General features: G+C 42.1%; 1 protein-coding gene and 1 long non-coding RNA gene across 3 annotated transcripts; one reads left to right on the top strand and one right to left on the bottom strand.

Annotated features, from left to right (window-relative positions):
* Positions 1-192: 192 nt before the first annotated feature.
* LOC140533225 (aldo-keto reductase family 1 member B1-like) lies at positions 193-23,082 on the bottom strand. 2 transcript variants are annotated; one of them, XM_072652703.1, is made up of 10 exons: positions 22,391-23,082; positions 15,983-16,150; positions 15,289-15,405; positions 14,507-14,584; positions 11,336-11,458; positions 10,828-10,934; positions 9,967-10,048; positions 9,584-9,667; positions 2,977-3,059; positions 193-562 (listed from the first exon to the last, which is right to left on the bottom strand). In XM_072652703.1, the coding sequence occupies exons 1-10, from the start codon at positions 22,454-22,456 to the stop codon at positions 520-522; spliced, it is 951 nt and encodes a 316-aa protein (XP_072508804.1). In that variant the 5' UTR covers positions 22,457-23,082; the 3' UTR covers positions 193-519. The 2 variants fall into 2 exon arrangements, with proteins under 2 accessions (XP_072508804.1, XP_072508805.1); XM_072652704.1 differs by lacking the exon at positions 22,391-23,082 and adding an exon at positions 21,440-21,983.
* LOC140533226 (uncharacterized) lies at positions 2,999-5,953 on the top strand. Its single transcript, XR_011976847.1, has 3 exons — positions 2,999-3,085; positions 3,641-3,694; positions 4,935-5,953. It is a non-coding gene; the product is annotated as an uncharacterized lncRNA (long non-coding RNA).
* Positions 23,083-24,294: the final 1,212 nt, after the last annotated feature.

Here is a 24,294-nt window from a genome sequence, read left to right as displayed (position 1 = left end):
CTCGGAAGTCAGGAATGAAGTGTGTTTGGTTCTTAATATTTCATTTATATGTTTTTTTGTTATTAAGTTCATCTTTTATATATTTTAAGCTGCTCTGTAAATAACTGTTTCCTGTACATGTTCCAGCTGGACAGGGGCCCACGGCTGTGGATGTCTGAGCAGCTCACTTTAGAAACAATCACACTAAGTAGATAACATGAAAGGCTTGGGTTTTTTTTTATTTAAAGCAAGAAGGTAGGGCTTATAATTTCAAGCTGATGAAACCTGCTTGTTACTAAAAGAACACCATTTGCTGGTGGAATAATTCTTGTTGCAGGGCCCACATGGAGAGGGGGTAGTCATTCTGTACTCCTCCCAGCTGGGCAGGAAGTAAAGTCCAGAAAACTAGGAGTTACTAAATTAAGCTGAGATCTGATGGCAATATTCAGCGGTTGACTCAGATCTTGGAAGCAGAGGTCAGGTAGAGTTGGAAACATCAGGTGACCGTCATCCGGACACTGGGCAGCACTAGCCAGAACTTCAAAACGGGGCGTGGAAGGGATAATCTTTGTGAGAAGCAGCACTACAAGGGAAAAAGAGACAAATGTGTTTTCAACATAGGGATGCTGACCATAATGAAGACAGAAAGATGGTGGAATGTATACTTTTTAACATTATAAAAGACAAAAATATAATTAAGGCCTGAAAAGATGGTCCAGGGCATGAGTTATAAAGGCTAGTCCCTTAAAGGCAGTAATTTAACCTAATGATATAATATGCCAAATCAGTCAACAGTTACTGAGGACCAGTTACTAGGTGCACCAGGGCTACACTGTGCATTATGAGGTTGCTAAATAGTACAGGATACAAGGCCCTGTCCTCAGAGAGTTTTTGGTCTTCTTGGGGAGATTAAAACAAACACCAGCAGCACCACAATATACTATCAAATGACCAATATAGACAAATGTTACAGGAGTTCCGAGAAGACTCGGATCACCTCAGGAAAGACAGGGCAAATCTATAAACATGAGGTTTGAGATGAGCCTGGAAAGCGTCACAGGAAATGGGAAGTATCAATGGAGAGAGTCACTGGATTTAGATTCAGGCTACTTGGGTTTCCATCTTTTCTCAGCTGCTTATGTAGGACCTTGGAGAGGGTGGGGATGGTGGGAAGGAAGAGGGGAAATCCCTTAAATAGTTTCTTTATCTGTAAAATGGTGCTTTTACTACTTCTCTCTCGGGGCTTCAGCAAACTAAGCATTCTGAAGAGCATAACATGCTATATAAATGGGAGCTCTTATTACAAGCCAGGAAGATACACAGTGAATCATTCAAGAAGTCAGAGGGGGATGCTGGGAAAGCCCAAGATGAGTTGTAGGGGAGGAGAGGAGCAGTGAAGGATCTATTTAGGTGGGAGTAAAAATTCCATGGTGGGGAGAACTACACTCCGCAAAAAAAAGTGGAAAAAAGGAGGGAAGGGAAAACTTTTGAGTCTTTCTTTGCATTGATCAGGGCTCTTTATCAATCAGAGTATCTGGTACGTAGTAGATGCTCAAAAAATTCTTACTCACAGACTGATCAGACTATTTTCTCTACTCAAAAACCTTCCGTAGGTACCTGAACTTACAAGATACCCTGGAACAAGAGTTTTCCAATAAAGATGGGAGTGAGGGTAAAGTAGGGAGGGTGAAGAAAGATATACAAATATACATGTCTATATGTACACACCACATGCACATATACATCTCTGATTCTTGTACATATATACACACATACATACATGAATACATAAACACATGCACACACACACACACATCTACAATAGTCAAAGATCACCCTAAGGTTTTGAGTCTGACTGTCTAGCAACAGCATTAGCCAAGAAAAAAGCAGATCAGGGAAAAGGAAAAGTTCTATTTTAGACAAGATGATGCCTTTCCAACACTTGGATGATGCTCAGATGAGCATCAGCTATGGAAAGTACAGATCGTTTAAGGCATGGGACTTTAAGGGATAGATATATCTAAGGGAGAGAGAACAGAGACCAAAAAGCCAAAACTAAAAACTAAACTTTGGGGCATAACTACATTTAGGTTTAGAGGTAGAAGAGCTGGTTTAAAAAAAAACAACAAAACTTAAAAGGGATTGTACCAGGTTATTATACTAAGTTCTTTTTACAAATATTATTTAATCCTCACAACCCTACAAGGTAGGTGCTATAACTATTCTTATTTTTATAGTTGAGGAAAGTAAGGCAAACAGAGGTTAAGTGACTTGCCCAGAGTCATACCGCTAGAAGTGTCTAGGGACAAAATGAACCCAGCTCTTCCTGACTCCAGACTATCCAGTGAGCCATCAGCTACTTTGCCTCAAAAGGAAAGACTGAAGGACCCTTTGGGATCAATGTGTCTCATATCTCCCATCAGGTTCTGAAATTAGATGGCAATGGGACATTTAATAGAAGACAGCAAGGTATGGTAGAGAACAATAGTTCTAGAATCAGAGGATCTGAGTTCAAATCCCACCTCTGATGTTTACTATCCTTCTGACCCCTGAGACTTAACCCTTTAGGCCTCCAGTTTCCTCAACTATAAAATATTTGCTAGAACTGGACTAGATGGCCTTACGATAAAGATATGGGAATACCACATATCATTAACTTCTCACATCATCTAACATAAAAGATACACCATTGCTACCCCTCCAAGGAGATAAATTCAGCATTTGTACTTCAAAGGATTTCCTGGTTATTTCTAGTCCAAGCCATTTGAAATGTGGCTCTCTAGCCATGGCCTGAAGCAGCTGTATTTCCTAGCACAGTCCTAGCCACATGAGGGGTGGTTCATAAGAGGCTACCAACCATGCCCTTTCCTTAGAACGTTGGAGCTCATTTTACACCTTCTCTTGACTATAGTTTCAGGGTCACGGACCTCCAGGGGTACACAGGCTTTTGTTCCGCTGATGACTGAAATAGGTGGACTACATTCAGGAGAAACCTACTTGGCCAAGGCACAGACTCTCCAGTTGCGGTTGAAGCTGAGTATAGTAGACATTTCCTCGTCAGTCAACTCAAAATCAAACACCTGAAATGAAAGAGAGAGAGTTTCTGGTGAGTCCTGGACATAAGAAACTAACTGAAATCAAACAGCAGTACCTGATCTACCACATACCAGGTACTCTGCAAGGCACTGAGGATTCAAAGACAACAAGATGAAATAATCCCTGTCCTCAAAGGAAATGATATTCTATTGAGGAAATATTACGAAAATAACAAAATATAAAAAATAAAAGTTTCGGAAAAATATGTAAGGTGCTACTTCAGCCTAATTTTGAAGGAAACTTGGATACTTTAAGAGATGGAGATAAGGAAGAAATACATTCCAGGTATGAAGCAGTATTATTTACTATAAGGGATATTTAAATACTCTACAAGCAGGATAACAGTGAAACTTCAGAATGCCTTCCAGGGACATGAGCTTTCCAAGTTAAATGTGGTGAGAAAAGATCACTAAGGCTAAAGAGTAAATCTGTACAAGAAAATCTGGGTACCATGGAAATAGTCCCTTCTTTAAGAAGTGAGCCACTCTAAATCACAGCTGGAGAAATGACCTAGGAGTTTCAACTGGTCTAAGCAAAGTTTGTTGCTTTTACTATTTATTTGTAGAATGTCTGCTGCCTTAGAAGAAGGCTGCCTCACACAGGGGAAGGATGCTAAAAGGTAGGAAAAGTTACAATTTTGTCTATGTGTCTTGGGGTGCCGTTTTGTCTTCAGTGTGATAATTTTAAAATAACTGACAATATAAAGCCCTTTTATATAAGTTTCTTAAGGGCAACCCCCTAAGAAACTTAAAATCTTAAATTCCTTTTCTCAAGGTGGGCTCAGTTTCAAGAGGGGACTTAACCCCTGAAAAAATTTTTCCTTCTTCAAGGGGGGGAGGGGGGGGAGAGAGAAGGGAAGAGAATCTCAGCTTCTGATGCCAAGAGGGATTAATACCCTTTTTTAGGAAGTCTTAAACCTCATGAAATTTACTTTCTCTGAGGAGGAGGTCCCAGTGCTGTTTTGTTTGTTTGTTTGTTTTTTACGAACACCAGGAAGGTGTTCTTAAACCTTAGAGGACTTATTTCCTCTGAGGAGGCTAGAAGGGTGTTTAAACCTTGAAGTATTCCTTCAATCTTAGACTGAGAGGGGTATTTTCCATTAAAGAGTAGGGAAGCTCACCTTCCCACTTGGACAAAAAAGTAACAACACCAAAATATAGTCTAAATTTTTTTAAAAAACTTATTTGTTATCAGTTTTCTATAATCACTTCCGCAAATCTTAAATTTTCTCTCCCTCCCTCCCTGAGATGGCATGCAATCTTACATGGGTTCTACACATACATTCTTATTAACCACATTTTCACATTAGTCATGAGAAAGAAGAATTAAAATGAATGGGAGAAACCATGAGAAAAAACAAAACATAAAACAAAACATAACAAAACATAAAAATATTGATCCATAGTTCTTTCTCTGAATGTGGATGGCATTTTGCCTCAAGAGTCCTTTGGTAACGTTTTAGGTCCTTGCATTGCTGTGAAGGGCTAAGTCTACCAGAAAAATTCCTCATACACCGTGGTTGTTACTGCTTACAGTGTTCTCCTGGCTCTGCTTCTTTTATTCAACAACAGGTCAGGACTTCCAGGCCTCTCTGAAGTCTTTCTGTCCATCATTTCTTATAGTACAATAGTATTCCACTACATTCATATACCACAACTTGTTCAGTCATTCCCCAATTGACGGGCATCCCCTCGATTTCCAGTTCTTGGCCACCACAGAGAGCCGCTATAAATATTTTTGTACATGTGGGACCTTTTCCCATTTTTATGATCTCTTTGGGATATAGTCCTAGAAGCGATATTCCTGGGTCAAAGGGTATGCACATTTTTATAGCCCCTAAATTTTTTTTTTTTTTTTAGAAGTTCCATGTTTCTGTATGTCTACAGTGTGATGTCTGGAGAAGTCTACTGAGAATAGAAACCCAGCTATCACCAGCCCTGTGTTTGAGTGTGTGCTTCTGTGTGAATTTCAAATACGTATTTCAGTGGAAAGCCTAGAAGAACAGAGTTTTAAAATAGTCATCTGGGACTTAACGCTCATAAATTTCTACTGAGGAATAAGAAGAAAGACTGCCAGTAAATGCCTGGCTATGATGCTCTGTGAATGATGCAGAGCTGTGCCAAATGACTGGCTATTCCAAATAGTAAATACAATTCTTACCAGAAATCATACAGAACTAAGGATGCTTTAGCTAAGTCATTCTGCACCCTTAGGCTTAGGCCTGGAGCCCCAGTTTTGAGAACCATGCCATGTCTTTGCTGCTCCTTTCATCGCAAATCTCTCTAACCAGGGCAGGTGAAGCTATGAGTTTTCAAAAACATAATGAATTTTGTTGCAATTCTTTAGCACTTCTGAACTGCTATAGGAAGATAGTACATAAGATCTTACTGTTTGCCATCTGAATTTGGAGGCAACTATGTAAATTAATTCTTGAGCTTGTCATCCCCTTTCTAATAGTTAAGCACTCATTTATAATATCTCAGAAATATCTCAGAATGGGTACGGGAATAACAAAGTGAAAAAGTTTGTGGGACAAAGTTATAAATCTATCAGTTGGTAAGGTTAAAAATAAGAAACATCTTTTGTTTTAAGGAAAAAAATTTCAGTGCAATCAGCTATTTTGAAAAAAAATAAGTTAAGGACCATTTCAAAGGAAAATCCAATTTTACTTAAATTTATTATTTAATCTGAGATTAACACTTGTGTGCAGAGTATGTCCTGAAATGCAAACAACAGGTAGACAGTTCATGAGACATGCACCGTCTGGACACGATCTGAGATAAAGCACTTATACACTTGTATCCTATCTCAAGGTTTTTGCTGCAAATTAACAGTTTCTGTTACCTCTTAGTTTGATTTTTTTTTCTTTTGCTCATTAAAAGGGCCATTCCCTGACCCCTTCTTAAAGGGGCCTATTCACTCAATGGGCATTACCTCTCCCAAAGTGACTATGTGAAAAGGCCAAGGTCTCTCACTGCATCCTGGACCATGTCATCATTTCTCTGATGTCATGGTTTTCTTGGAAAACGAAGGACAAGCGCAATACAACATTTGGAGTTACATAAACACCTTTTAAGCAAGTCCACTTGGGTGGCCCATGAACTTAATAATAAAAAGCATCTACTTAGAATGAGGGTAAACAGCTATATAGTCACGTTTAGGATTTGATCCTTAAAGTACAGAGGTACTCCTAAGAACGGAGGAGAATTAATTGGAGTGGAAAATTCTGAGAAAGCAACAAGATCAGGCAATCATATATGTTAAATGTAAATGATTCTAATGGGATGTACAGGCTTTGAACATATTCTAATAATAAATTCTAAAAATTAGGTTCAAGACTTCATATATAAAATTGTATTGTTCACCCTCTGCACAAATCAGGCATTTTCTGTTTGTTTGAATGCTTAAATTAAATAAAGTTTTGAGAGTTCTGCCTTCTGTGGTACTTTAAAATGTTTAGGTTTTTTTTAATTTCTCAGTAGTAATTTGAATTTCTTAAGTATACAATCATATAACAATTTGCTAACTGACATTGTAAGTAGTAACACTGAAGGTTTTCCCTTTATGAGACTTAAATTTGAAATAAAAAATAAAATGAGTATCAGTTTTAAAAAAGTGAAATGATAATAGAATCGGTGCCAGTTTAGAAAAGCATCCTTAACTGTGGCTTACATATCGACTTTGGTGAAGATCAAATCTTTAACCAGAAGGGCTCACTTTACAAGTCAGATCCTCACAGATAAGCATCTTCCTTCAGCCCACTGCTGGTACTGTCTATATCAAATACAGAGTTTAAACAAAGATGGAAACAGCAAGGGGAATGTGAAGAGTTAAATTCTCTGAAGTTTCCAATATACCAGGAGTTCCTAATTAGGTACTGTGCTTTTAGCTGTATTGTTAAAAGGATCAGAACCACAAGGTTTGAGCTGGCTTTCACCACATGAACTAGCTACTGGAAAAGTAAAATTCAAACGGCTGTACTAAATTGTATGGAGATCAGTTTTGCCAACGATTCTAGCAGAATCACATAAAAATCTCTACAAGCAACCTGCACCAGAAAAGCAGACTTTCTAGGCCTGTTCCAGAATGCCTAACGGGAGATGTTTTCAGAAACCAGACAAATGCATGGGACATCTGAGTCGCAAGATAACATGCTATTATGGAAAACCAAATTCTGGGTTAGCTTTGCCCTTTTCCAAGACTGGCTTTATGTCAAGGCAGGGCCTCAGGTGTTTATGGAATTCAATGACTACCAAGTATGGATCAGTTATAGGCTGTCATGGGAAGCCTAGTCTAGCTGAGAGCTCAGAGAAGATCAAACCACAGTACCTTTAAGGACCATTTAATAAACCATATTGGGGTTATGATCTTTATCAGTGAAGGGAAAATCCAAACCAATGAAGTCAGGGAGACTTCAAACAATTGAATTAAGAAGGCATATGTGAAAATTATAAAATGTGAGGCAAGGGAAAGGACTCTCCATAGGTCATAGTGTACAATTCCCACCTGAAACATGAAGCCCCCTCTATGGCACTGCTGACCACAGACCACCTAGCCTCTGCCTAAAGACTTCTAGTGATAGAGATGTGTCACCTTCCAAGGCTCCCAATGGTAAAAGGTCATGTGGAATCATGGGGAGGGTTTCTCTGGATAACTTTGAATTGCTTGAATGACTAGTATTTTCCATTAAGCTACCTCTTAGGATTATGGTGAACAAAGTACTTTTTTTTCCACTGTCTGGTGATGTCTAAAAGGGAGTTATTATTTCCTCATATTGTCCCCACCATGCACTCTACACCTCCAGACAAACTCAGACAAACCAGATTCCTCTGTCCCCTGAATATTTAATGTGCCCTCCCACCTCTGACTTGGCTCGGACTACACTCTATGCCTGGAATGCTCTCCCTTCCCACTCTTTGCCTACTCATCCTGTAAAACCCAGCTGAAATGCCACCTCCTCTATGAAGCCTTTCCTGATTGGTAATGAATGACCCCCTCCCTGTACCCCACACCTTCCACAGAAAATGCACAAGGGACATGGAACATTGCATTCACTGTCATACTCAATTGATACACTGATTATTTTTGCTGAATCACTTCCCAACCTCCTCATTTCTTTTTTATTCTGTTATAAAGGGTAGTTCTTTGAGTAGGAGAGAGGGATGTATCTGGAAATGAAATCATGAAAAACAGCTATCAATTTTTTCTCCAAAGTCCACATCCAGAAAAAGAACTAGAGTCTGAACGCAGATTGAAGCATATTATTTCTTCTTTTTTATTTTTGTTTCTTCTTTCTCATGGTTTTTCCCTTTGTCTTTGCAATGACAAATATGAAAAGAGGTTCAATACGAATATGAATATTATACATGTATACACACACATATATATTTAGAGCCTATATCAAGCTAGACGCCACCTGGGGCGGCTGGGGGGAGAAAGTCTGGAACTTAAAATCTTATGGAGGTGAATGTTGGAAACTAAAAATAAATAAAATGTTTAAAAAAGCGTTAGAGAGTAACAAAACAAAGTGAAGTAGAAGAAACATCAATTGGGTAACAGGCACAGATTTTAGAGGGCCCAAGTGAACACGCGAAGAAGTGGGAGCCACTACTCTTTTCAGACATTTGGCTATAAATGGGGCAGGGGAGAAGGCTGATTGGTGGGGAACGGAATGGAGAAAGGACGGCAGCTTAAGAGTACTGCAGGGTCAAGGAATTATTTTTAGAACAAGGGAGACTCAGGCATGTTTGTAGACAGAGGGAAAGGAGCCAACAGAGAGGAAAAAATGGAAGATCAGAGAGACAGTGATCTAATAAAGTTCCTAATCAGTTCAACAATGAGCCACTGGAACAGTTCAAGTGTGCTCCTCTTAAGATCACATGTCTAAGCTACTTACTTGGGAGTTTACTGTGGGAACACCAATGACTACAGTCTAGACGAGAGATTCTTAACCTAGGTTCTACAACCTTTTCTTTCTTTTTTTGGGAGGTGGGGCGGGAAGAAGGATAAGTATATTTTTATATATAAGAGTTAGCTAGGTGGCACAGTGGAATGCTGTGTTTGAAGTCAGGAAAACTGATTTTCCCAAGTTCAAATCCCACTTCAGACGTTTATTAACCCTGTTTGTCTCAGTTTCCTCACGTGTATAATGAGTTGGAGAAGGAAATGGCAAACACTCCAGGATCTTTGCCAGGAAAACCCCAAATGGGATCATAAAGAGGAGGACGTGACTGAAATAACACAACAATTTTAATGTAATTCGAATAGTATTTTGATAAGCATGTTTCAATATAACTATATTTTAATTACAGCATAATTACAATCCTTTGCAATTCTACTTTTTAAGTACTTAAAAACATTATTATGAGAAGGGTCCGTGGCTTCACCAAGCTGCCAATGGAGTCGATACAAAAAAGGCTAAAAACCTCTATTCTAAGGACAAACAGAAGGAGACTGGCCAGCATGTTTCCTGTTCCCTGAGGAAACACAAGGTCCATGGGTATCTTACCTGAAAGTTCTCGGCAATCCGTGACGGGGTGATTGACTTAGGGATCACAACCACTTTTCTCTGGATATGGAATCTGATCAGAACCTGCAGAAAGAAAGAGAGACACTGGTCTCCCCTGGTCTATCTGGAGTCACGAGGAACTTGAATCAGGCCTTCTTCCTCTTTAAGACAAATCATTCCATGGAATAAAAGCATTTTCTTCTGCCATTTACATTTAGAAGAGTGGAACAGAACTGAGCTTATTAAGATTGCAGTATTGGGGGAGGAAGGCAATAAGGAGGGTGGGAGAAGAATGAAAAGGAAGCTTCAAGCAGAACCTTCAGCTAATGCTAGCAAAGACAGAAGCATGAAGGCCTGTAAGTGGGCAGCAAACCCTCTGGTACCTGCGCTGTAGTTTTTTGGTGCTTTGCTGCAATGGCTTGGATCCTGGGGTCATTCAAGAGAGAAGGATCCTCTGGCTTGGCCCTAGGAAAGAGAAGATATTAAATTGAACAAGCACTCTTATTTTACGCATTTTAATTAATTTTAAATTTTAATCTTTAATAAATTTTTGACTTTTAAATTTCATGTCATTTTCATTTTAAATAAAAGTGATAACTCTCATGATTCCTCTCTGAACCCCTTTACATTAAGTAATTATTTGCTCCATTTGGTGCTAGGGAAAGAAAATGTTTTCCCACCACCTCCCCTAGTATCCCAAGATACAATCAGTGAGTTAAGTTGGGATTTCAATCCTTAGATCTTTGTACAACCTTTCTTAATATTGGAACACTATAACTTTCTTAGAAGAGCAAGAAATCTTGTTGACAGCAGTATAGCATGAAGTAAAAAATGCCAGGAGGCCGAAGGCTCATTTTTAAAATCCTAGGCCTGCAAACTACTAAATGTGTGACTTTAGGCCCGTTACTTATAACTTTTATGGACCTTGGTTTCCTAATATGTAAAACTGGCCCTCCTCTAGCAGGTCCCTTTCAGTTCTTTTTTCTTCCTCAGGGGGAAGGAGAAGTAAGAGCTGTTATTGCAATGGTGTAAAGTACTCACTACATGGAAAAGTCTTCTATCTACTACTATACAGTACTGCTATTCCATGAGATAATCGATGATTAAATCCTGAGTCCGCTCTTTCCCCGTAGATAGCCCCAACAATGGGTTCCAACTGGATGGATTTGCTGAATTAATATTGCCTCTCTTTGCTGCTATCCTTTGTGAGAAGACAGGAAATTATGACTCCTTAGATTCCTCACCATGGCCGATCTGGAGAACCAAGGGGACTGTAGGCAGTCACCACAATGCCCTTGGACTGGCAATATTCGATCAACTTCTCCTGGGTGAGATAGGGGTGGCACTCGATCTGTAAATCAACAAATGTTGAAATAAGTGAATGACTTGCCCCAGGATGCACCCTGATCTCACCTTCAACCACTTACCCCAAATCCTTCTCTTCCTATTGATGATTTAGGCTGAGCTTTTCTAAGGAGAACTCTCTACAGTAGGAGCCATAGCCCAGATATCACTGTCACAGTAGGGCTAAAAGACTTTTAAGATTCTCTAATTTTCCAAGGTTTGTCAAAATAGATTTGGTCCTTGGAGTCTGGCAACACCAACCTCCCATATCCCTTCTCTTACTAGCATCGAGCTCCTAAAACAGGATACCATGAAACCTATTTCCCGGCTGTTAAATGTCTATGAAATATCAGGGTCATATGGTCCAAAAATACAGGTCAAGGGCACCATCTTCTCTTTAGAGTTTACCTGGTTAACTGCTGGCTGGTACTTCAGCCCCGGTTTGGTCAAGAGCTTCTCAATCTGGTCATGGTTAAAGTTGGAGATTCCAATGGCTTTTACCAGTCCTGCATCCACCAGCTCTTCCATGGCCTGAAAAGAGGAAGGTTTATGAATGACTAAAAACATTTCTTGAGACCAGAGTGAAGGAGAAGAAAGTAGCGGAAGATGTCTGAATAATAAGACAGGAGGAGGAGCACTAAACAAATGGACTGTTTCTTTTTCTTCAGTAAAGTATGAAGCAAGGTCTTCGGCTGAGGGTTGGGGAGGGGATGCAGTAAGGAAGACTGATAAGAGATGAGAAGGTGTAGGGAACAGCTAGCCACCAGAATGGGTTAGTGAAGAGATGTCATTTCCCTTTTGCCTCCTCCCAAGATCTTATTCTGGTAATTATTCTTCCATCCTTTACACATCATTGCTTACTCCTAATTTCCCATGAGGAAGCTCATATCTACCCAGTTCTACAAAGCTTTCCGTTCTTTCTTCAGGCTATGTGATAATTCATTAAACCTCTACTTTCTCCTCAGCTTCTATTAATCTGGTTTTTCTCCCTCCTGCTCTACAGAAATGACTCAAAGTTCCCCCAAAACCATCTAATTGACAAATGCTACAAGAAGTTTTAAAAAATAAAATAAAAGCGATTTTGAGTCTTCCTTCTTGACCTCTCATGTTTTTGCTGGATGCTTCGTCACTCATGGTCTTAGATACCCAGTATTCACTGGTTCTACTCTTACCTCATCATTTTTCCCATCTCCTTCACTGACAACTTGTTATCCTCCCAAAGCTGATATAAGTGCTGCCCAAGGATCTCTGTTTGGCCACCTACTTTTTCCCTTTGCAAACCCATTCATTCTCAAGTAATTTGCAACCATTCCTGAGCAAATGACTTCCAAATCTGTATCTCTAATCTCTACATCCCCTTCTGAGAAAGTGGCTAGACTTGGGACTCAGAAAGACTAGGTCAAATCTGGCCTCAGACACTTCTTGGTTGGGTGACTTTACCTGACTGTCTCAGTTTCCTGATCTGTAAAATGAGAATAATAAAACAGCACTTACTTTCCAGGGTTATTGTGAGGATCAAATGGGACAGTTGTTGAGTGCTTTGAAAATCATTAGCACTATAAAAATGCCAGCTCTGATGATGACGATGATGGGTGAAATGAGAGCGTTAGTCTCCTAGATTTTCTCTAAAGGTGCTTCAGGGTCTCACCCTAAGATTCTGCTGTCAGTCACTGACTACAGAACTAATATGCACACTAGTACCTCAAATTCAAAATACCAAAAATTGAACCTGAAATCTTTTCCTCCTAATTCCATTCTTCCTTCCCAAGATCACCATTTACCTAGTTCTCCATGCTTGATACTTTGGATTTAATTGAGGGAGAGGGAGGAGTCAATCACAGGGACCAGTCTTACCAATTAATTCTCTGCAGTATCTGTGGCATCCAGTCCTAACTTCTTTGCTGACTTCCGGAACTGTATTTCTAACTATCAATGGGACATCTAGAACTCGATTTTCTGTAGATATCTTAAACTCAATATGCCCCAAATTTAATTCATTATGATTTTTTCCCCTAAAACCTGCCTCATTTCTAACTTCCCTATTACCATTGAGGTTACCACCATAGTTTTAAGCATCCACGCATACAATCTACACGTCTTCCTTGACCCTCACTCTCTCATCTCCCTGTATTCAATTTTTTTGCCAAGAGTCTGTACACTTTCCCTTCATAACTTCTCTTGAATATACCCCCTTCTCTCTTGACACTGGCACCACCCTGAGGGAGGCCCTGATCACTTCATGCATGGACTGCTGCAATAACCCGCTGGTGGGTCTGCTAGATTCAAGTCTCTTCTCTAATTCATTCACTCCTCGGTGACAAACTAATGTCCCAGAAGCAAAGATCTGACCATCTTCTCTTCCCAACTCAATTAACTCCAGTGATTTCTTGTTTCTCCAGGACCAGACAAAATCCTGTTTGTCATTCAAAGCTCTTCATGATCTGCCTCCCACTTCCCCATCTTCTTACATTCCACAGCCCCCGAATACCCTGCAATTCTACCTTCCAGAGGAAGCCTTTCCTACTGGCCCTTCCTAACTTTCCCCTTATCTTCCCAATCTTCTTACATCTTACATTCCCTAACTCCCACATACCCTCCAATCCCACCTTCCACAGAAAGCCTTTCGTAATGGCCCTTAATGCTACAGTGCCTTCTGCTAATTATCTCCAATGAATTCTGTAAATACCTTGTTTATATAGTTTTTTCATGTTGTCCACTCCATTAAGACTGTGAGTTCCTGGAGAGTGGTCTTCTGCCTTTCTGTATATCCCTGAGACTTAGCACAATGCCTAACACACAGCAGTTGCTTAATAATATTTGCTGAATGCCTCATTTCACCATCCTAGTACCCGTCCTCTTTATTATACACTGGCACACGTGCATGAGTTTCCTAACAGGTCTGCCACAACTATTCTCTTCACTCTCCAGGTTACTACTATCTACTCCACAGGCCAGAATCATTCTTAGCCATTCTTTTGACCATTCTGCTTTTCTGCTCAATACTCTTTAGTGGCTCTATTATTCTACTTTCTCACCTTTTTTTTTTCTTTGCCTTTACTCAAGCTATTTCCTAGTCTTGGAATGTCCCTTCCTCCTATCTGTTTGAGCTCTCCTATCCTTTAAAGTCCAACTCAAATGCTACCTCTTCCCTGAAGTCTTGTCTGTCCATCTGACAAGAACATTCTCCTTTGGACCCTGCATTCTATTTCTGACCCAAAGTCACATCTAATATAATGTTGAATACTACAGTTATCTGTGTTTGTATCTTATCTCCCCTGTAAGACTTGAAGCTACATAAAGATATGGACCACATCATCTAAAAGATGTATCTCCCCTGTCACTTAACACAGGGCATTTGAGGGCTTATGAATGAATGAATAATGAATGAATGAATAAAAGTCAAGCTAGATTCTGCTAAGAAAATAGGAAACTAACTAAAAAATTGAACAGGGGTTCAAACGGAAACACAAACACAAGGCTTAAAGATCCAAGGAGACAACAGGACTCCAATAAAGATGTCAAATGATTCTCCCAAAGTCACATCCCAAAGAGTCCAATTAAAACAGTGATTGTTCTTACCGTCCATGTATCCAAAAAGCTTGTATTACTGGGAATTACATTGCCCTTGTCATCCAATGGGAACATATCCTTTCCAGCCTGTCAGACAAGACATAAATTGAATTTCATAGACAAGACACACTGAAATAAATAAAAATTCATAGACATTTTTCCTTAGGAAGTTTTCCTTTTTCTGAAAGGATCATATAGAAAATTATACCAAACTTAAGTAGTCATCTACTATTTTTAAGTAGTTTGGGAACAAATCCATATCTATCTACATAGATATATTTACCTATCTGTCTATCTATCTATATCTATCTGCCTATCTACATAGCTAGATCTAGATAGATAGATAAATAGATCTAGACAGATAAAGAACCAGTGCCTCCAATAAGCCAATTCGGTTTAATGAATCCCAATATTCAGATGTAGATTCTTCTCAGAAGGCTCATTTCTAATCACTGCTGACCAAAAAAAATCCCAAAGCAAAAACCCTATATACATGTTCAGTAGTAAGATATTAATGTACTAGACAGAGAAATTAGAGGTCCTAAAAGGACAAGGAAGTACACATGAAGAAAGTCACATGTCTCATGAGCTTTGATAATTTCTCTCTGGATGGTCACAGGCAAGTCACCAAATGTTAGAACCTCAAATTCTTCTAGCTCTAAAATAAAGATTAAAATCGATTTGCCCACCAACTGATTCTCAGGAAGGTCTCATTCTGTTTACCTTTGGAAACTGCATTGTACATTTCAATCTGCTCTGGAAATAGGGGCTGCTGGATAGCATAGCCATACCTTAAATCCTGTAGGCCAATGAACAAGGTAGAGATCCAAGTAACTCAGCTTCAAGTCACTCAGAGTTTTTTGGCAGGCTGACTTGACCAAGCTTTTCTCATGGTATGTGCACCAAAGCTACAAAAAAGAAAACAATGAAGCACCCATTGCTGTCACTCATTAGAATTACTTACAGGAGGAAGGGCCTCTCTTGGCCTTTCATAGGTCCTGAGACAAAGAAACTGTTGACTTTTCAAATAATCTAAAATGGACTTTCTCCTTTTACATCTATCACTGAATTTATTTTGAAGACCATAGATTTGATGTCTTAAATGAGTTTATTTTTGCTGTTAATTCCTTTAGAGGACCAATGACATCAGGATTTAAGCAAGATATGGCTGCTGCACAAAGTCATCAGCTTCACTCTCTCTTCTACAGTCATCAAAGTCCAGTAGCAGGACAGAATTAAAGATGACTGGTGATGACCTGAGATGAAGTGGATGACCTTGGCATCATCTATGCTGACCTAGGTCTAAGCGCTCCACAGCACCTGCTCCCCTTGATTCCACAGTGGATGGGTCCTCCCACTCACTGCTGTCTAAAATCAATGCTACTATCAAGGTAAGAATTTGGGTTTAATTGGAGTAAAAAAGACTCCACAGAACAGGACATGAATTCAAACTCCCTCAGCCTGTCCAGAAGTCAAATTGCATACCTTGCTGACAATGAAGAGGTCTTCTCGTTTGACAACATTTGCCTTGATTTTCTCTTGGATGGCCTCACCTACTTCATTCTCATTCTGGTAGACATGGGCACAGTCAAAATGGCGGTATCCAACATCAATTGCAGCCTTCACGGCATCAGCCACTTTGCCTGGAGGGGACTGAAAGGGAAAGTAATATAATATATGAGCTAAAAACTTATCCTAAGGAGAGGGAATTATTTCTATTCTGGAGCCCATATCTAAAGAAAATCTTTATAATGGACCAGAAACAATGGGAGGTCAACTTGATGCAGTGGAGGTAGCCTACGGACCAAAGTTAGAATCTGGGTTGTCACTACTTATATGGTTACCCAAGGCCATGTCACCCAATACTTCCCAGGTCTCAATTTCTTCATTTGTAAAGACAGAAGAGGTGGAAAATAGAGGCCCCTTCTAACTCTAAAACTATAATCTTATAGGAGCAGCTAGTTGGTGCAGTGGATAAAGCACCGGCCCTGGAGTCAGGAGGGCATGAGTTCAAATCCACCCTCAAGATAACTTCTACCTGTATGACTCCAGGCAAGTCATTTAACCCTAACTGCCTCCCCTCAAAATAAATAAAAATTAAACTATGACCTTATGTGCTTAAAAAGCACATCTTTCACCTTTTCCATGAACACTTTGCCAATTGCTTCTATCCTCTGATCTCCAGTGTCAATTTTGCCTATGCCATGTGATCCATTCTTGGTTATCTAAAATTTAATAGTTTCTACTTGTTTCATATGTAGAGGCCTTATCCCCCCCCCACTAGAGAAAAAAGGGACCATAATTTTCTATCTCTGGAAGGTCACCAACCCCTTTTCTTTATAAACATGAAATTGAGGACTAGAGGTTTAATGACTTATCTGAAGTCATACAGACAGTCATAGCAGAACTGGGGTTCACAACCAGGTCCTCTAACTCCAAATCCAATGCGTTTCCTAGGGTGCTTAGCAAAGTACATATGGGACTTAACAGAATGGCAGTGACCCATCAATTTGTCTCAAGATCAGCGGCTACAGCCAGCAGCACGTAACATACCTTCCGGAGCACCACTGTTGGAACTTTTGTAACTATAACAGAATCTACTTATGAAATTCCTCTTCTTGAAAACCCCAATGCAATCCCAGCAAGCTTTCCCTGGTCCACTCCTTGAGAATGACCATCTCAACATCAGGAGAATAAGGGCCTTGTTATCTCAAGACATCATTTAGTCCAAAAAAAGGGGCCTGAATGAGAATCCATTCTACTGATTTGGGTGTCACCTAACCTTTGAATGAAGACTCACAGGGGAAGGGAACCCATTACCTCTCAAGACAGCCCATTCTAAAGGAGTAGCACTCATCTGTTGGGAATTTTTCCTTCTATGTGGTTAAGACTGTTAACTTCCTCTCAATAGTTTTGCACTCTAAGGACAATCACACGAGAAACTTTCAAATGCCAGGATAGCTTGCATTTCCTCAAATCTCTTTTTGAGGGTAAAAATATCTACAGATACTTTAATCAATTTTCATATGGCTTCTGACTTTGATGTTCCCGAGTTTCTCAATGTCCTTCAGAAACTTGGCATTCAAAATCAAACCCAATATTCCAGCTTCCAGATACAGCAGTCCTACCACTTCAATAATCCTAGACACTATGTCTCTCTTGTATTGCTAATCCAACAGGTGACCAATACTGAACTTGCACTAAAATCCTCAGACCTTTTTCAGATGAACTTCTGTCTAGATTCTCTTTCACTTTCTTACACGTACGAAACCTGATTTTGGGGTCCAAGTTTGAAAAGTGATTTTCTTATTAAATTTCATCTTATTACTTATGAAGCAAGTGGTTATCCACCCGCAAAGACAGAGGAGAACTAGTATGGTCTTACACAGATGAATGTGAATGTACATGTCTACATATGAGTATGATTACAGATATCTAAGTATATGTACATGTATATGCAGGTATATATCTTTGGGTGTATGTGTATTAATATATGTGTGTGTGTATATTTTATAGATATGTGTGTGTGTATATATGTATGTGTGTGTATATATGTATATATATACATATAAATATATAAGAAAACTCACAAGGAAGCAAAGATACACATCTCTGAACACAATCCATGGTATTTATTATATAGACTTTCTTGAAGTGGCAATCTATTGCATATTTTAAATCCTCTCTTTTGTTCTGCTATGCACATGGCAATGCTTTTCTTTTCTTATTTTATATTTAAGTTTATAATGCTTTTTTTCTTATCGTGTATTTAAGTTTAAAATAAATTAGTTAAATTTCATCTTTTTAGATCTAGCCCAATATTCTAGCTTTTGTGGGGCCTGTCATCCAACAAATAATTTACACTGCCTAGCTCTACTCACAGTAGGTGCATAATAAATGTTTTTCAAATTCAATCAGAGCATATCTATCAACATTAAATAACCAAACAGGCTGCCTAAGGAGCTGAGAGTTTTACCTTTAGTTTATTGGCCCGAGCCCCCGACCCAGGACAGTGGGAGTGTTTGCTGAGCAAACAACTCAGCCCAGATTAGAATTTACACTTTAACTCCCACTTACGGATTAATTAGTCTTGCTTCAAGCAGAACCCTTCCTCCAGAAAGATAAAAGGCCTTTTTGATGGAGTCTTAAACACAAAGGGTTATTTTCCATTTGTACAGTAAATTATGTAAAAGTACTGTCCCTGTAAATGAGTTTCAAGGCCTACTGCCAGGGGGATATGATATATATCAGTCTTCATTGGAAAGCACTTCATGTTGTTATGGTGTAGAGGACCCAAAATCCTTGGGCAAGAGAAGACTGAGATGAAGAGTCAGGAAAAGGAAGAAATATGCAGCATAGGGAAGGAAAAAGGGTCAGTATCCATGGAGGCAGTTGGTGGTACAGTGTTTAGCACCGAGTCTAGACTTAGGAAGCTGTTGGAGCTTTTCAGTCATGTCTCACTCTTTATATGACCTTATTTGAGGTTTTCTTGGTGAGGGTACTGGAGTGGTTTGCCATTTCCTTCTCTAGCTCTTTTTACAGATGAGGAAACTGAGACAAACAACGTTGAGTGACTTGCCCTGGGTCACACACTAGTGTCTTAAGCAGGATTTGAACTTAGCGCATACACATACATACACACACAAACACACACACATACACGCACAATTCCTACCCCTCGTCTAGGAGACTATAAAGGCATTATGAAAGGTATGATATATACCTTTTGGCCCATACTAGTCACCCTGCAGAACTTTCGATGGCAATGTCTTCTGTGGCATCTATCCCTGGCACATGTTCAATATTGCCCAGGTTTCTTTGGTACAACAACAGGCACCCATATGTAACGCTCTGAGGTTGGCAAAGCACTTTCCACACAGTTTCATTCGGGCTTCACAACACCCCTGTGATATGAGTACTACAGGTGCTGTTATCTCTATTTTGCAAAAGAGGAAACCCAGAAGCTCCCAGAGGCTGACACTACCCAAAAGCTACATGAACTAGAACTCAAATCCCTCCTGACTCTTTCCATTTCCCTCCCCTCTGCCTCCAGTGGTCACTTTTCCTGCGGGGTGGTCAGCAGTGGTCTGATCTCTCATTGGATGACTTGACAAAGACAGCAGGGTTTTGTCTAATCCACCTTCATCAAAGAGAAATCAAACTTCAGAAGGCTCCTTTGTCCCAAATTGCTGATTTTTTTCTAAGGAGGTCAGACTAGGAAAAAAGCAGAGCACTGGACGATTATGAGAGGTAAGATTCTCATCAACTTCCCCCAGAGCCTCCTAGCTCTGATAGTGTCTCCTGGGGGGAAGAGGACTCCGAGTCTCTCTAGGACAAGAATCTGGGCAGGGCTTAAATAAAATGAAGAAAAAAATTTGCTTATATTTTATCAGTTTATCTCTATCCCAAAGTCATATACGACCTTCGGGCCTGGGTGTTCTTAATCAACTCAATTTGGCAAAAAAAATAAAATAACCCTTCCAGAATTCTTACAGCTCAAAGGGAGTTCAATTCTAACCCAATTAATTTAGCAGAACAGGATCATTTGGTTTCAAAGACCAAGAATGAGCTCTCCTAGAGAAGAAAGCTATGTTAACTAGAAACTTTTATGAGTAACAGTCAACAGTGAGCCAGGAGTACATAAATACAAGAGAAGGGAAGAACCAACGGCATTATGGAAGGCTGTCCAGCCTCAGGACCAGATTTAAGTTAATAGGAATAACAAGTGGACCATTCATGGTATGGATATGGGGAAAACCCGGATGAAGAAATATTCACTATCAAAGCAGATTGAAGACCCCTTTGCAATTTAAAATCTTAACAGCTGGTCACAGCCCAGCCAGACCCCCAGCCCAGGGCCCCACAGCCAGTAAGTGTCTAAAGAGAGATCCGAACCTGGGTTTTCTCAGCTCCCTTTGCCTCTCCCAAGACAATGCCTCATACCTTACCCTAACCCCAATTTATGTAACACAGTTTACATCTCTCTTAAGAACTTAGGAATTATCCAGTAATTACTAGGCATACCCCCCAAGTGGTGACCTAACTTGAACACTCCCACAACTAGCAGTATTCTGCATTAATGTTTGCAGAACAAACAAAAAACGTTTGTCTTGCACTTCTCTTCCAGCTCCAGGAATAGCAAAGACCAAGAGGATAAGGCAGCTGTCCCAATCAGATTTTAATGCACTTCCTCTGGGCCCTCAGTCTCTCCCTTGTTCAAGCCCCAGCTAATGTGCCATCCTTAAGAGGGGCATTTCTTAATTCCACCGATAACTAGTCAATACTTTCTCTCTCCTCCCCCTCAAGTTATCAAGCATATTCCTTACATTTACTTGTCCAGTAGAGTGTAAGTAAATTCCTTATGGGACTATTAATGGGGCTGTAATCTTAATTTCAAAAGGGTTTAATCTTGCTCACAAATTTATGTTTACTTGCTAATCATGTTTCCTAACCCCTCCACCAGTTTATAAAAACTGGGTTCCTCTCCTTAACCAACCCAATTATAAGGATGTAGGAGCCCTTTCATGAACTTACTGCACAAGTTTTTCCAGGGGGAGGAAGAAAGTTCTATACTAACCACAGGCAATTTTAGGTAATGATCAAGTGCTATGAAGCACCCTGTACTAAAAACAGAGAGGCAGCTAGGTGGCCCGGGGGTCACGGAGTCAGGCAAACTTGGGTTCCAGGGACCAAACCTGGCCTCAGACACTTGCCAGCTCGTGATGCTGGGCGAGTCGCTTCAGCCCCGTTGGCCTCACGTTCCCCATCGGTAACATGAGCTACAGGAAGGAAATGGCAAACCCACTCCGGGATCTGTCCTTGCCAAGAAAATCAGAACTGCAGGGACCTAAGGCACCACTTAACCCAAAACGTGGCAGAGGTGAAATCACCCGCTGCGGCACGTGGGCAAGCCTTCAGCCTCCGCTGCCTGCCCTGGCACACCTGACCCGTGTCTCTGATCGCCATCTCCCAGGGTGCTGGCAGGCCAAGGACTCCGCAACCTTCCGCTGCTTCTCAAAGACGGCCCAGAACCCGCGCCGAGCTGCCCCCGGGGCGCTCCGCGGAAAGGAGGTCCAGCACCCGCGTCTCGGGGAGAGGAGTCCGAGCCTCCGGTCTGGGGAGATCGGAGGGATCCTTACGTGTAGCCGGCGGAGAGGGAAAGTAAGCACCTCTGGGGGTGCAGACCGACGGCACGCCCACTGTGGACGACAGGCTGCCGGGGGCTGGAGGCAGGCTCCAACGGGGGGGGCCGGAAGGCCCGGGGGGAAGGAGGACTTGTGGGCCAAGGCGGGTCACCGGACCGAACCCACGCAGAGCAGGATGCAGAGCCCGGGGCCCCTCCCCCTAGAGACTTCGATCCGAAAGGGCTGGAGGTTGGGGCAGGGGTGGAGAGGACACGATCAAGCCGTCCCGTTCGGTATCCGGGGGCCGCAGCCGGCCGGGGAGGCACGTCCGGCGCCCCTTTTGGGGGGCTTTGTGGGGGTCCTCTGCGGCCTGCGCTCCGCACAAGCGCACCCGAGATCCCCTCTGGGGGAGGGCGCTTCCCTGCTGCCCCATGTTTCATGTACATCACGGGGCGAGGGCAGCACCGGCCTCTGGAGGCTGTAAGGACGACAAACAGCCGTTTCTGCAGAGCGCCTTCCCCTCACTCCCCCCGGCGCGGCCTCCGGGGTCTCCCCGAGAGTCTGGAACCACGATGCAAAACTCACCAAAGGCCCGGTGCAAGCTCGGCAGCCCCCAGCTCCACCCACGAGGTGGGAAAGCCTGCACGCAGCCGGCCCCCTGGGGAGGGCGAGGGGACCCCCTGCCATGCACCCCCACCGGGGAACGCGGGGTCCGAGAATCCACCCCCCCCCGCCCCCAGGCTGGCCCAAGGCGCCAGCACGCCCTTACCTTCCAAGTGCCCAGGCCCAGGATGGGCATCTTTGCCTGGTTCCTCAGCACGAGGAAGGTAGCCATGGTGCCCCGGCCTCGCAGGAGACGGTCCTTACCACACGCAGGCGCCGGCCTCACCACCGACCCAGCCTGGCTCTCCCAGGCGCTCCTTAAATGGGATGAGCGGCCGAGCGGGGGTCGCTGCCGATTGGTTGGCTGCCGGAGCGGAGGGATCCGCCGGCGTCTGATTGGCCGGCCCCGAGGGGCCTCTGCAGGCCGCGGCGGCGCGGGCTGGTCCTCCCGGGCCCGGCTCTGCGTTCTTGTAACTCGGCTCGTGCCCGCCCGGGCCTCCCTGGGCCGCGCCTGGTGGCTTTTAATTGGGCGGAGGGCTACGTTGTCGTTGGACTGTGCCTCCTTGTGCCTTCGCTGGGACCGGGGGGCGCGGTGGTCATGGAGCTGGGGCTTAGAGGAAGGGTCACCAGGGCGACTGCGGGCAGAAATGCCTGACCCTCTCCTTTCCTTCCTCCCCTCCCTCTTTCCTCTCTTCTCTCCCTCCTCTTTCCCTCTCTTCCTTCCCTTCCTCCTCTTTCCTTTCTTTCCTCCCTTTTTCCTTTTCTTCCTTCCTTGCTTTCCTCATTCCTCTCTTCCTTTCTCTCCCTCACCTTCCCCCTCTCTCTCCTTCTTTTCCTTCCTTCCTTCTGTAAGAAGGGATATCATGGTATCTTGTTTTGCTTCCACAAATGTTCTTGAAAAATAGGACAATCCCAGGCTGCTGGAGCTTGTGATGAGACAAGCACGCATGGCCTGAGCACGTCTTGGTTTCAGAAGGATGGGAACGTGACAGACAGATCATACCCTGGAGTTCGTGTCCCATTCACAAGTGTCCTCACACATAAACTGCATGAGGGGGAATGTAGGGAAATAACCTTGAGGAATCTGAACTAACCCTGACTCTGAAAGGGAGGACTGGACCATGTGGCCTCACGCTTGCTTCTGTACCAGTGAACACCACATGGGCTTCCTCTGCCCACTCTGTTTCTCCGTTCATTGAGTGAGAATGGGTCTATGGCATGGGTCTTCCAGAGGGCACACCTGGAATGGGAAGCAGTGGTCAGCCGCAGCTCATCCTAGACTCACTCCCTGACCTTGCCTGGGAAATCCTGTGATCCCCAAACCACACTTCTCTCCCTCTTTCCTTTCCTCCTCTTGCCTTTCCTTCCTTTCCTCTCTCCCATTTTCTTTCTTTCCTTCCCTTCCTCTTTCCTTCCCTTCCTTTCCCATTTCCAGTTAGAAGAGGCACTCAAAAAGTTAGGTAAATTCCAACTTATCCCTTCATTTTACAAATGAAGTAAGTGAGCCCTCAGAAAACTGAAGTGACTTGCTCAGTTATACAGTTTGCCAGATTATGAGTTTTACAACAGATTCCCATAAGGAAGATAAGTGAAAACATAATTAGTCCTAATTGGTAGATGGGGAAGGTTTGGCACAGGGAAGATACATTCTTTTCCCAAGAGCCCAAGACAAGTTAGTAAAAGAAAACCCTCGAATTCTCTTCAGTGACCTCCTCCCCCCCCCAACTCTATCTTCTCTATCACCTTCCCATTGGTCCCCTAATTATGAAAAATCAGGGACTTGATCTGTCACTAACCTTCTGGGAAGTATCCCTCCCCAAACTACATTCTAGTGATTTTCCACTTCATGAGAAAAGTACTGTCAAAAGTAGCAGCTCTCTGGGGGAAGTTTGAAAAGTAAAACTGATTCTCTGAACATTTGGCCTATTGATTTCGTGATCATATATGTTGCCTCTAGGTATGTTTTGCCTTCATTTGCCCCAAATAATTAAGCATTATCACTACTACTAATAGCATTTATGTAGCACTTTAAGGTCCTCACAACAACCCTGAGGGGTAGGTTTTAATATT

This window comes from Notamacropus eugenii, chromosome 3 (assembly GCF_028372415.1).
Source record: "Notamacropus eugenii isolate mMacEug1 chromosome 3, mMacEug1.pri_v2, whole genome shotgun sequence".
In the NCBI taxonomy this organism is placed as follows: domain Eukaryota; kingdom Metazoa; phylum Chordata; class Mammalia; order Diprotodontia; family Macropodidae; genus Notamacropus; species Notamacropus eugenii.
The sequence above is the reverse complement of the archived record's forward strand: the minus strand, read 5'-3'. Positions and strand labels throughout refer to the sequence as shown.

Bases quoted from the DNA above. Each gene is read 5' to 3' on its own strand.
- LOC140533225 (XM_072652703.1), bottom strand. From the start codon at position 22,456: ATGGCTACCTTCCTCGTGCTGAGGAACCAGGCAAAGATGCCCATCCTG. The intron at 10,935-11,335 runs GTAAACTCTAAA...GTTGATTTACAG, and splicing joins ACCAGCCAGCAGTTAACCAG to ATCGAGTGCCACCCCTATCT. The intron at 563-2,976 runs GTAGGTTTCTCC...TTTCCCTTGTAG, and splicing joins AGAGTCTGTGCCTTGGCCAA to TGCTGCTTCTCACAAAGATT.